Source organism: Takifugu flavidus, unplaced genomic scaffold (genome assembly GCF_003711565.1).
Source record: "Takifugu flavidus isolate HTHZ2018 unplaced genomic scaffold, ASM371156v2 ctg455, whole genome shotgun sequence".
In the NCBI taxonomy this organism is placed as follows: Eukaryota; Metazoa; Chordata; class Actinopteri; order Tetraodontiformes; family Tetraodontidae; genus Takifugu; species Takifugu flavidus.
Window position 1 is genome coordinate 1 of NW_026622072.1, and position 13440 is coordinate 13440.

The 13440-nt window shown below is 43.0% G+C and overlaps 1 protein-coding gene and 2 long non-coding RNA genes across 7 annotated transcripts; 1 reads left to right on the top strand and 2 right to left on the bottom strand.

The window, feature by feature from the left end:
* Positions 1-186: 186 nt before the first annotated feature.
* LOC130520629 (uncharacterized) lies at positions 187-9827 on the bottom strand. 5 transcript variants are annotated; one of them, XM_057024324.1, is made up of 8 exons: positions 9408-9825; positions 9303-9330; positions 8320-8511; positions 7996-8198; positions 7891-7918; positions 3473-3664; positions 2787-2923; positions 821-1081 (listed from the first exon to the last, which is right to left on the bottom strand). In XM_057024324.1, exons 1-8 carry the CDS (start codon positions 9492-9494, stop codon positions 1067-1069), a joined length of 882 nt encoding a protein of 293 aa, XP_056880304.1. In that variant the 5' UTR covers positions 9495-9825; the 3' UTR covers positions 821-1066. The 5 variants fall into 5 exon arrangements, with proteins under 5 accessions (XP_056880308.1, XP_056880305.1, XP_056880304.1 ...); XM_057024328.1 differs by lacking the exons at positions 821-1081; positions 2787-2923; positions 3473-3664 and adding exons at positions 187-684; positions 6204-6231 and having other exon boundaries at positions 9408-9823; XM_057024323.1 differs by lacking the exon at positions 821-1081 and having other exon boundaries at positions 2508-2923.
* LOC130520631 (uncharacterized) lies at positions 8068-13094 on the top strand. The gene is made up of 2 exons (XR_008948954.1): positions 8068-8234; positions 11555-13094. It is a non-coding gene; the product is annotated as an uncharacterized LOC130520631 (long non-coding RNA).
* Positions 11773-13159, bottom strand: LOC130520630 (uncharacterized). The gene is made up of 2 exons (XR_008948953.1): positions 12468-13159; positions 11773-12214 (listed from the first exon to the last, which is right to left on the bottom strand). It is a non-coding gene; the product is annotated as an uncharacterized LOC130520630 (long non-coding RNA).
* Between the last annotated feature and the right edge of the window lie 281 nt (positions 13160-13440).

Below are 13440 nucleotides of genomic sequence, written 5' to 3' on the forward strand. Positions count from 1 at the left end.
GTCCAACACGTTTCATTTTGGAAACCCATTCATGTGAGCGTTTTTTGTTTCTGAAGCCACGTAGACAAAGAACTTTGTTCCAGATACTGAAGAGAGAAAGGAAGAAGTGTGTTATTGTGAGGGTGAAGTTTTGATCACCCGCGCTGTTCGTTCACTAGACTCAGAGTAACCACGCAAACAACTGGAGTCCTTGCAAGGGAGAGCTGAGCAGCAGTTCAAGCTTCCTCTGTCAACTCTGCTCGTCTGCTGCTCGCTCACCTCTTTTATTGGTGCAAACAGAATGGGTGTCTAAACAGGATCTCATAACTCATTGCCTTCTGACATCTTCTCCCATCTTAACGAACTTCTCTAATCTTGACCAACAGGATACATCTGGGTGCTGGGCTTGGTTGTAAGCAGCTTCAGCACTTTTACAAAACATTCTCATGTTCTTCTTTTCCTGTCAACATTCCTCAAACACTCAAAATCTACATATCATAGCATTTAAAGATAATACTAATAACAACAATAATTACAATAATTCTTCTCACAGGCCTTTTGTCCTTGAAAGAGGTTTGGACTTTTCCAGACACCACCAGCCGTCTGACCTTTACCCAGCCGTGTACTTGACAATAACAATGACAAGAATCACCAACAAAATACAAACAAAGATGACTGCCAACACTCCCATATGGTTCACCAGACCTGGATAAAGAAAAGCAGCATGGTGAAGCCTTCAGAGTTCTTTCAGGTATGAGAATCCAGGTATAAATAATACAGTACTCACAGTCAACCACTGCCTTTGTCGAGGAGGATGGCTGACATGACAAAATGAGCGTTATTAATGGACTGAGACAACTTCCTGCACAACTTTTCATAAACATTTTGTGTTTACTTACTTCAGGAATAGGAATGTTGAAAGTTTTCTGGATCTGATTCCAGGCAATATCGTTGCGGTTACACCTGAGGAGCCTGCCTTGATAGAACAGGGAGTCGACAGTGAGGCGGACGTTTCTAGGGAGCTCCTGTAATCTGCTTTCTACAATCACCAGATCAGGATCAAAGGTGTGATGCATCACCACCAGAATTACTGCTTTATTATCTGGAGACATAGAAAAGACCAGGGTGACTCAGCAAGGTAAGTTTCACTTTCACTTCTGCTTTAACAACTTTGAATCTTCATGTTACATTTAGCTCCATCCAAGTCTTTTTCACTTGCCATGATTAGGTCGGGACTCTAACACCTAGTCCTATAGAGAAGTCTGATGTCTGGTGTCAAAACCAGTGACTGCTGCGAAAGAGCAGATGACAACCGGGGAAAGACCTGGTGACAGCCAGGAGAGACTGCTGGCAGGAGGGAATAGACCCCACCGGGGCTGCACGGGCCAGCTACCCATGTTAGCAGGAGCCGGTCACTAAATAGTGATTCGGTGCCACCCAATATTGCTACAAAGAGCTCGAAAGGAAAAATACCCCTCGAGTCTACGAGAGTGGGGGTGGAAGATGACTCATTGGCGGACCACACGGTAACGAACCTTGCAACGGAAACGACAATGAATCAAAAGCTTAGCATGGCAGGTAATGGAGCAACGGCAATGGCAGAATGCAAGCTACAGAGCTGCATCTGCGGCTGGGGAACATCAGAGAAGGGCCTCAAGATCCACCAGGGTAGGAAAAAGTGCCTGAGAGAGCTAAGTGAGGGGCCTCGCATTGACCACTACTTCCTCAGAGGTAGGGCAAATAAGTCGATTGAAGCCCAGTGGCAGGATAATCACCACAGTCCACAGGGTATCAGAACCCCAGACGAAGCTCAACTAGGCATGGATCCACCCATGGACGTGAGCACAGAGCCCATCCAGCCGCAGCCAGCAGTAGAGAGGAAGCTGGAGGGACGAAAACCTCAAATTTTGTGGCCTAAATCCTGCCAAAAAGAGTAGTGGGAAACCATTAATATAGACCTTGTGCACCTCCTGGAAGGCCTGAAAGGAGGCATGGAGAAGAAGCTCGACAAGATTGGGGAAATCATCTACAGCTATGGGGCAGAGAGATTTGGGGTGAAAAGCGGGAACCTTAAGTTGCAGAAGGAACCAGCTCATCTCAAGTCCAGGAGGCAGCGAGAGATTGAAAGGCTTGTGAAGGAAAGAAGATGTCTGAGAAAACAGTGGAAGAAGGCCGCCGAAGCAGAGAGGAAAGGACTTGAGGCACTACAAGGCGACCTCAAGCAACGTCTGGCAACACTGAGAAGAGCTGAATGCTTGAGAAAGCAACACAAGAAGAAGGAGCGAGCGAGGACTTCCTTCTACAGAGATCCCTACAAGTTTGTGAAAGCCCTCTTTGTCAAGGAGAAATTTGGGACCCTCAAAGCACCCATAAAGGAACTAGAGGAGCACCTGAGGAAGACCTACTCAGACCATTAAAGACATGTACCAGCCTGCATCCCAGATGACATGCCACCCATCCAACCAGTTGAGCACCAGATGGAAACAAGGCCGCCGACATGGAGTGAAATTGAGGGCACAGTAGTAAAGCGGGCGAGAGCAGCATCAGCCCCTGGGCCCAATGGTGTCCCTTATAGGCTTTATAAGAACACGCCAGATGTCTTAAGGCACCTCTGGAAGCTGATGAAAATGGCATGGGAAAAAGGGATAATACCAAAGGCATGGAGAAGGGCAGGAGGGATCCTGATTCCCAAAGAGAAGAATTCTTCAACCATCGATCAATTTCGCCAGATCAATCTTTTGAATGTGGAAGGAAAGATATTCTTCAGTGTTGTGGCTCAGAGGCTTTCAGCTTTTCAGCGCACTCACCGTTGCCCGAGACTGGGAAATGCGGGTGGACCTCAGCCAGAGGCTTATTTTTCCATCTGAAGTCGCAGTTACCAACTTGCGCCCAGACCTGGTCCTATGGTCCAAATCCTGTCGGCGCGTTTTCATCGTGGAGCTCGCTGTCCCATGGGGGGAGGCAATCGGGGAGGCATACGAACGGAAGAGACTACGTTATGCGAACCTAGCAGCTGAAGCAGAGGGGCGGGGCTGGAGTGTAAAAGTGTGGCCTGTGGAGGTAGGCTGCAGAGGCTTTGTTTCCAGAACCACCACAAAGCTCCTGAAGGAAATGGGCATCAGAGGGCAGGCCCAACGGAGGGCAGTAAAAGAGCTCGCTGCCACAGCAGAGCAAAGCAGTCACTGGCTGTGGTTGAAACGGAGGGACATATCGTGGGCAGCCAAGTGATCATGTGGTGCCATTGTGCAACACACACACCCAGGTTTGATCAGCCTGTGGTGGGCCAACCTTGGTGGAGGGTGTCTTGTGTTAAATGGCTGAAACACCTAATGATGCCAAGGCACACAACTGATGATGTGTCGAGCTGGTGACACCACAGAATCATGAGTGCCAATCCTACTCCATCCAAGTCTTTTTCACTTGCCATGATTAGGTCGGGACTCTAACACCTAGTCCTATAGAGAAGCCATCACATTCACACTTAAGTTGCTACCTGGGAGTCCCTCCAGGGCCTCGTCAATGTCTGTTTTGATTCGGGATTTGACTGGACAGAAAACCAAATAATAATCTGCATCTTCCTGAATGTTCACTTCAGTGTGTCCAACACTTTTCATTTTGGAAACCCATTCCATGTGAGCGTTTTTTGTTTCTGAAGCCACGTAGACAAAGAACTTTGTTCCAGATACTGAAGAGAGAAAGGAAGAAGTGTGTTATTGGAAAATCAACCTGAGCAGCTTTGAACTTTCACCTGATGATGGAAATCATGCAGACATGAACCAGTGGGAAACACTTAAACCTCCTTTAGAACTGAAGGTTAAATATAGCTAAAATACTTCATTGCTCATAAAATACCAAAACAACAAATTGATTGTTGTCAAGTTATGACTAAAAACTGATTCAGAATTTGATGACATTTACTGTCTGTTGTCAAAAAACAAATAGTTTCCTCACCACCTCTCTCCATGTCTCTGTGGTGGAAAGAAAGATCCACATTAGTGCAGAATTCAAAAACAACAAAAAGAAACCCCAAAGTGAAACATTGTAAGATTGTCAAAGTGCGTCACTTGCACGACTGGCCCCCTGACACAACTATAAATACCTTAAAGGAGAATAAGTCCGATGCATTGTACGATCTGCTGTTGGGCCACTCGCAGGGATTCGTCAATGTAAGAATGTTTAATGAATACTCACGAAATCGATTGATAGTTTGCGTCTTTCCTGTAGTGTCTGACATAGTCCAGTCTGGACGCGTCCCTCTCCGTGGAGAAGAACCGATTTCACTTTCGCTTTGCTCAAATGAAGTGGCCTCAATCACCAATCCCACAGATGCGGGCTGCTGCCACATCGTGGATCCTCCCAGGTTTTTGGTTTTTAGCTTTAGTCGATATCGTCAGGCGTTGTTGTTTTAAAGTACTTGTATAATTAAGTTAGAATGGGAATCTTAATTTTTGTTTTATTTAACTATAAAGATAGAAAAAGCCTAAATTCCTGCAGTGATCCAGCACCCTCAGCTGGTCAGTTGACGTCTGTTACGTTTAACCCTTTTTGAGAGGGGGTTAACGTAGCGACTAGCAAGCCACCAGGGAAGGACCCAAAACAGTTTATCAAAATTGTGCTTTATTTCTTAACACACGTGCATACATGAAGAGTGGAGGGAGAGGTGGAACAAACGGGTCTGTGCCAAAACAAAAGTCAAAAAACGGGGCATCTTAAAACATCAAAACACAATGGTGGCCACAGCCCATAACCTAGTGTGACTAACAATCAAAACCTACGTGCAGCAATGTATGGGGTACCCCGTCCTTACCTCGTCCCACCTGCCCTCCACAAACTCTCCCTGTCAAACACTGAGCGAGAGAGCGAGCCCCCATGAAATTAGGAGGGAGAGCCTTTAAAACGGGCCTCCGCTGGTGATTGGTCAGACAGCCACAGGGGAGCCAATCCTAAGCTACCCCCGAAGTCCACAGGTGGTGTCTATCTTCCTCGTCACCAGCACTGCCTTTCGGTGTTCCATGGGTTCTCAGCCTCTGGATGGCGCCACTCTGGGAGGTTACCAGCAACAAAGAACACAACAAGAAACAACAACTCCAGACACGTAACAACGTCACTTACGGAGCTTCAGCAAGTGTCTGACATCACGTTGACAACAAGAGTAATAAAACAATAAAATAATACAAAAGTGTCTGACATCACGTTGACAACAATAGTAATACCGGTAATACAATAAAATATTACAAAAGTGTCTGACATCACGTTGACAACAATAGTAATAATACAACACAGTGTAAATGTAGTTTTGAATTAAAAGTCAAATGTAAATATAAATAACTTTAAACAGGCAAAGCAATTATATGTAAAACTGAAATTGGTCCACAAACATCACAATCACTAAAATACCAAATTACTCAAAAGTCTCTATAAACCACCTGACATTTGTCCATGTAGCAGAAAAATCACATTTCCTCCACTCTTATGTTAAACCGTTACCTTTGGCCTTTGACCCGATTATTTTGTTCATGCCTGGAATCATTATATAGTTAATCAGTGTTTAAAGGTTAGTGTAACGCTCATTAGAATCAAAGATAGAAGTTAAATATAGGTGACATGAAAACATGTTCTCTTCTCATGAAGTATTCAAATCACAGATACATTTTCAAGTCAAAATGATTCAATTCATGACATTTAGGTGCACTGTTACCCAAACAACAAAGCATGGGTGACAAGTGAAGGCCCTGAAGGCCCCTTTGAACGAGAAGAAAAGGGTCTTCATGACTGGAGACCTTGCTGAGCTCAGCAGAGTACAGAAGGAACTGAAATGCAGTCTGAAGGAGAGTAAGGGTGAGGGTGAGGGTGAGGGTGAGGGTTAGGGTGAGGGTGAGGGTGAGGGTGAGGGTGAGGGTGAGGGTAGGGTTAGGGTTAGGGTTAGGGGTAGTGTTAGGGTTAGGGTGAGGGTTAGGGTTAGGGTTAGGGTTAGGGGTTAAGGTTAGGGGTTGGGGTTAGGGTGAGGGTGAGGGTTAGGGTGAGGGTGAGGGTGAGGTTAGGGTTAGGGTTAGGGGTTAAGGTTAGGGGTTGGGGTTAGGGTGAGGGTGAGGGTGAGGGTGAGGGTGAGGGTGAGGGTTAGGGTGAGGGTGAGGGTGAAGGTTAGGGTGAGGGTTAGGTGCCATGACCCAGTAGGGTGACAGAGGTCTTTCAGGTATGAGGATCCAGGTGTAAATAATACTCACAGTCAACCACTGCCTTCGTCGAGGATGGCTGAAATGACAAAAATGAGCGTTATTAATGGACTGAGACAACTTCCTGCACAACCTTCATCAACATTTTGTGTTTACTTCAGGAATAGGAATGTTGAAAGTTTTCTGGATCTGATTCCAGGCAACACTTACACATTTACATACCATTTGGAAACCATCCCATGAGCTTGTTTTTGGTTCAGAAGGCACGTAGTCAAAGAACTTTGTTCCAGATGCTGAAGAGAGAAAGGAAGAAGTGTGTTATTGGAAAACCTGAGCAGCTTTGAACTTTCACCTGATGATGGAAATCATGCAGACATGAACCAGTGGGAAACACTTAGTTTAGACCAGCGCTTCTCAAATAGTGGGGCGCGCCTGCCAGGGGGGGCGCATGTGACCCCGGAGAACATGTTTTGTTTTTTTTGCCGTACTAGAATAAAGTGTAATTGCACATCCCGCGCGCACACACCACAGAGCAAGAGATAGGAAGTGCAGTGAACAAACCACCAAGAGACAGCATGAAAAAATACTTAACAGTGATGAAAAGAAAGGCGGAGAGAGACGGAGATAATGAGACAAACGAAAGTCTCCCGAAAGCTAAGACGAGGAAATATGACGAAGCATATATAGCGCTTGGCTTCACTGCGACTACGGTGGGAGACGAGGAAAGACCGGTGTGTTTACTGTGTCTAAAAATGTTGGCAGGACAGCATGAAGCCAAATAAATGAAGGCGTCACTTAAAGACATTACACCCCAGTCACGCTGATCAGCCGCTTGAGTTTTTTTGGCAAAAACGTGCCGAATATTGGCAACAATCATCCTGCTTTGGTCTATATTTCTTTCTTTTTTTGTTTTCTTTAATATTAATAAGGATACAATGTTATGCAGAGGTGTACTTATAACAATTTCATAGACAAATGATACTAATTATAGTCAAGGCGGGGGGGGCGCAAAATGTTTTCTTCTTCCTAGGCGGGGCGTAACAGAAAATAATTGAGAAGCACTGGTTTAGACTGAGGTGAAATAGTGTAAATGTAGTTTTGAATTAAAAGTCAAATGTAAATATAAATAACTCTAAACAGGCAAAGCAATTATATGTAAAACTGAAATTGGTCCACAAACATCACAATCAGTAAAATACCAATTACTTAAAAGTCTCTATAAACCACCTGACATTTGTCCATGTAGCAGAAAAATCACATTTCCTCCACTCTTATGTTAAACCGTTACCTTTGGCCTTTGACCCGATTATTTTGTTCATGCCTGGAATCATTATATAGTTAATCAGTGTTTAAAAGTTAGTGTAACGCTCATTAGAATCAAAGATAGAAGTTAAATATAGGTGACATGAAAACATGTTCTCTTCTCATGAAGTATTCAAATCACAGATACATTTTCAAGTCAAAATGATTCAATTCATGACTTTTAGGTGCACTGTTACCCAAACAACAAAGCATGGGTGACAAGTGAAGGCCCTGAAGGCCCTTTTGAACGAGAAGAAGAGGGCCTTCATTACTGGAGACCTTGCTGAGCTCAGCAGAGTACAGAAGGAACTGAAATGCAGTCTGAAGGAGAGTTAGGGTGAGGGTTAGGGTTAGGGTGAGGGTTAGGTGCCATGACCCAGTAGGGTGACAGAGGTCTTTCAGATATGAGGATCCAGGTGTAAATAATAATACTCACAGTTAAACGGTCTCATCCACCAGGATGGCTGAAATGACAAAAATGAGCGTTATTAATGGACTGAGACAACTTCCTGCACAACCTTCATCAACATTTTGTGTTTACTTCAGGAATAGGAATGTTGAAAGTTTTCTGGATCTGATTCCAGGCAATATCGTTGCGGTTACACCTGAGGCGCCTGCCTCTATAGAACAGGGAGTCGACAGTGAGGCGGACGTTTCTAGGGAGCTCCTGTAATCTGCTCTCTACAATCACCAGATCAGGATCAAAGGTGTGATGCATCACCACCAGAATTACTGCTTTATTATCTGGAGACATAGAAAAGACCAGGGTGACTCAGCAAGGTAAGTTTCACTTTCACTTCTGCTTTAACAACTTTGAATCTTCATGTTACATTTAGTTCCATCACATTCACACTTAAGTTGCTACCTGGGAGTCCCTCCAGGGCCTCGTCAATGTCTGTTTTGATTTGGGATTTGACTGGACAGAAAACCAAATAATAATCTGCATCTTCCTGAATGTTCACTTCAGTGTGTCCAACACTTTTCATTTTGGAAACCCATTCCATGTGAGCGTTTTTTGTTTCAGAAGCCACGTAGACAAAGAACTTTGTTCCAGATGCTGAAGAGAGAAAGGAAGAAGCGTGTTATTGGAAAATCAACCTGAGCAGCTTTGAACTTTCACCTGATGATGGAAATCATGCAGACATGAACCAGTGGGAAACACTTAGTTTAGACTGAGGTGAAATACTGTAAATGTAGTTTTGAATTAAAAGTCAAATGTAAATATAAATAACTTTAAACAGGCAAAGCAATTATATGTAAAACTGAAATTGGTCCACAAAATCACAATCACTAAAATACCAAATTACTCAAAAGTCTCTATAAACCACCTGACATTTGTCCATGTAGCAGAAAAATCACATTTTCTCCACTCTTATGTTAAACCGTTACCTTTGGCCTTTGACCCGATTTGTTATTTTTGCCTGGAATCATTATATAGTTAATCAGTGTTTAAAAGTTAGTGTAACGCTCATTAGAATCAAAGATAGAAGTTAAATATAGGTGACATGAAAACATGTTCTCTTCTCATGAAGTATTCAAATCACAGATACATTTTCAAGTCAAAATGATTCAATTCATGACATTTAGGTGCACTGTTACCCAAACAACAAAGCATGGGTGACAAGTGAAGGCCCTGAAGGCCCTTTTGAACGAGAAGAAGAGGGCCTTCATTACTGGAGACCTTGCTGAGCTCAGCAGAGTACAGAAGGAACTGAAATGCAGTCTGAAGGAGAGTAAGGGTTAGGGTTAAGGTTAGGGGTTAGGGTGAGGGTTAGGGTTAGGTGCCATGACCCAGTAGGGTGACAGAGGTCTTTCAGGTATGAGGATCCAGGTGTAAATAATACTCACAGTCAACCACTGCCTTCGTCCAGGATGGCTGAAATGACAAAAATGAGCGTTATTAATGGACTGAGACAACTTCCTGCACAACCTTCATCAACATTTTGTGTTTACTTCAGGAATAGGAATGTTGAAAGTTTTCTGGATCTGATTCCAGGCAACACTTACACATTTACATACCATTTTGGAAACCCATCCCATGAGCTTGTTTTTTGGTTCAGAAGGCACGTAGTCAAAGAACTTTGTTCCAGATACTGAAGAGAGAAAGGAAGAAGTGTGTTATTGGAAAATCAACCTGAGCAGCTTTGAACTTTCACCTGATGATGGAAATCATGCAGACATGAACCAGTGGGAAACACTTAGTTTAGACCAGCGCTTCTCAAATAGTGGGGCGCGCCTGCCAGGGGGGGCGCATGTGACCCCGGAGAACATGTTTTGTTTTTTTTGCCGTACTAGAATAAAGTGTAATTGCACATCCCGCGCGCACACACCACAGAGCAAGAAATAGGAAGTGCAGTGAACAAACCACCAAGAGACAGCATGAAAAAATACTTAACAGTGATGAAAAAAAGGCGGAGAGAGACGGAGATAATGAGACAAACGAAAGTCTCCCGAAAGCTAAGACGAGGAAATATGACGAAGCGTTTATAGCGCTTGGCTTCACTGCGACTACGGTGGGAGACGAGGAAAGACCGGTGTGTTTCCTGTGTCTAAAAATGTTGGCAGGACAGCATGAAGCCAAATAAATGAAGGCGTCACTTAAAGACATTACACCCCAGTCACGCTGATCAGCCGCTTGAGTTTTTTTGGCAAAAACGTGCCGAATATTGGCAACAATCATCCCGCTTTGGTCTATATTTCTTTCTTTTTTTGTTTTCTTTAATATTAATAAGGATACAATGTTATGCATTGCATAACATACAATGTTATGTTATACCACCACCTTATCGCCCTCCAGCTGATGATGACGGTCGGTTTGGTCACGTTCCCGACCTGTCGGGTGGCGAAGCCCACGCCTGGGACATGACATATGAAGCACATTTCAACACTGAGATCAAAGAAAAAGAGCAAAGCTAGAAGCACATTACTGACCGAGGGCTTTCATGTAATCATCAAAGTTCTCGCTCTCCACCAGTTTCCAGGTTGCACAGAAGGCGTCGACCATGGTGATGGTTTTTCAGAGACCAAGTATTCTGAAGAGCACAGTGAGTGAGCTGCGGTCGTTCAAGTTTCCCCCCAGTGTGTTATTATTCCGCGCCTTATTATTATGCATGCAGGTGGGCAGGGCCACGGGTCCCATTGGCTCAGGAGATTTTTGCTCTGTTCCTTATTGGACGGTTAAATTGGGTCACGGTCCTACTGACCCGTAGAGAGGTGGGGCAAAGCTAAATTAGCTCATTTGTATGCGCGATGATGTAATTACTCTAATTCCTGCAGCCAGCTCAGGTTGATGTGGTGCTAAAAAGGAGAAATTCTCCATTTTAAAGATGACCCCAAAAAAATCCAACTACAACAATGAAAAGCATGTTATAATGATGCTACCGGCAGAAGAGTAGTCTTCAAATCCCCATGAATCATTTCCTCATGTCCCGGCCCCCCCTCTCCAGTTAGCCCGGTGCCACCCGATCGGAATGTGTCCTGTTGGGGGTCGTCGGTGAAGCAGAATCACTTTGTTTGACAGCTCTTTGTCCTGAGTTGCATTACTGACCCCACCACCACCACCACCACTGCAATTACTTCATGCTTCACATGCACGGTAACGACTGTCCTTAAGTGTGTGTGTGAGAGTGTGTGCATGTGTAAATTCCACAAAGTCAGTGTTTATGGAGGTACGCACAGACACAGATGAGTGATTGTGACTCTTGATTGGGCAGTTTATGGTCGTTCATTTAAGTTGGACTCAGGGGAGGTTTTTTGATAAACTGTCATGAGCATTAAGCTTGGAGCTGATGTTGTGTTTTAAAGGTTGACGTGTTTTTTTTGTGGAGCAGCTTCTGACACACTGGGATTGTCAGTATTTCCAAAAGTCTCCTTCCGGTTAGTTTTTTAATTCTATTTGTAATGCATCATAAAAGTAATTTTAAAATACCACTGACCGAGCTGCCAAATTCAAAATCCTGTTTTGATTTAGTTTTGAGGAAATATACTTCAAATCTGCACCTCTTCTCATTTTCTTTTTAGCACCTTTGTTTCTTGAAGGATCTCCTGTTGATTCACTTTCTTGAACAACTTCATTTCCTCTGCACTTCATCTGAGAACAGGGCATGCAGACATTAATCATACCTGTAGGCTGGAGCTCTACTCAGCAACAACAGCTGCTGTCTGAAAACCTGCATCGGTGAAGGAGCTCTAGTGCCCCCTGCTTGTCAGTGGCAGAAGTGCATCCTAATTTTGGGTTGAATTAAAACGTCCCCGATATTAATAACACCAATTGTACAAATAATACTTTAAAGTCTTCACCACTGAGTTGACTCCAAGAAACATTGTTTGAAATAGCTTTTAATTTCATACTTACAGTAAACACACTTTGTTATTTAATGCTACAAAACCAAAGGTGTCATTGAAAAGAACAAGAAAAAAGGAAGAGAATGAAAAAGGTAATTAAAACGATTAAAAATGAATGAAATTCTATTAAATATGCAGCCTCCTATTTGCTCATCAACCAAAATATGCTTCTAAATGAAATATTTGGACTACATTTACTTATTTAACAGGTAATACAATATAGGAATTAAATTTCTTAACAAAAAACCTCTGCACATACAAGAACAAATAAAAACAGACAAACAAATAAAAAAGTTCTTGGATGCTATTATTTGAGCTGTGATGGTTGTGTTGGTGCTGACATGGTCACAGCTGGAGGATGGTTACATTCTCACAGTGCTGTAGGTCACATTGGGATCACCTTCATCACCAAAATCCTGAAGGAAAAAAAACGAAACAGAATTGACAACCAAACAAACTGATTCCTTTTTGTTTGAACTCCTTTGATGGATGATGTTGACTTCAAATCCATCATGGACAAATGTGAAAATAATGAAGGTGGGTCAAAAATCAAAAAAATAACCCTAAATCTTTTATAAATGTATTCAGTTATGTACCAATACCAAGGCTGAACATATTTTAGCATCTGTGAAAGCTTCTGTGAAGGCAAACAAGGACCCGTTATCGTACCTGGGCTCCACCGTTGGTGCTCTTGTAGCTGATGGAGGCGTAACAAATGTTCTCCTCATTTTTGACCTAAAGAGACGAAAATGTGTGACTCAGTTCTGCATTAAGAAGTTTCCTCCTAAGGGGTCACACTTTATCTCTCATTTTCTACACTTTGACAGACTTTTTTTCAACTTCTCTTTCTTTGAGAACGTATTTGGGTCAAAAAAGCTTCCCCAAGAGATCTTTTGTGGTTCAGAGTTTGGCTGCTCTACCTTTTATTTCTGACAAGTTTTTAAAATATTTTTCAAAATGTTTCTGTGCATACAAAAAGTCTGTCCGAACCTTTTTAATGTGTTATTGTGCTATGGAGGAAAAAAGCATCTTCCTCAACTCTTCTGGACTCAAGTGCCCAAACCAAATCAACCCAGGCGACAGTGGAACAACAGCATTAAAGAGAGGACAGAGATGAGGTTTATGCTCTTGGTGCTGGTTGGGTTCTTAGTGGAACACTTTAGATAAAACCGGGGAAACATAATGACGCCAAGGCACATTAGAAAACATCAGAATGTTGCTTTTACAGGGTAAAATCCCACCTCGTTGTCGTTCCTGCGTGTTTCACCACCTGACACAATAAAAATAGAACAATGATTATTGTGGACTTGCACATCATTTTACACTGACATTTCATTAACATCATGAAACTTACCAGTGCCTTTCCTTTTCTCCTTTATATATGAAAACTGTGAGGCAACCGATGGTGAGGACAACTGAAGCGGCTGCTGCAAAGAGGTTCCGCCACCACAGATCTGGAAGATAATGGAGATATTTGGTTCTCATTCATACAACATAATAATTAATGAATCTGGATCTTATCCCCCAAACTGGTTACAATGTAGAAAAAGGACTAATGGACTTTAAGGTTATTAAAGGATTTTCCATTATAAATGTGCATGACTACCCCTTTAGGCTGTAACCTGCCTATAATCATTATATG

What these genes read in the sequence shown, in the direction of transcription:
- LOC130520629 (XM_057024323.1), bottom strand. Translation starts at nt 9,494, where the DNA reads ATGGGATGGGTTTCCAAAATGGTATGTAAATGTGTAAGTGTTGCCTGG. An exon ending in GGCCCTGGAGGGACTCCCAG is followed by an intron (nt 8,199 to 8,319) that starts GTAGCAACTTAA and finishes CTATGTCTCCAG; the next exon opens with ATAATAAAGCAGTAATTCTG. An exon ending in GTGGATGAGACCGTTTAACT is followed by an intron (nt 3,665 to 7,890) that starts GTGAGTATTATT and finishes TTCTCTCTTCAG; the next exon opens with TATCTGGAACAAAGTTCTTT.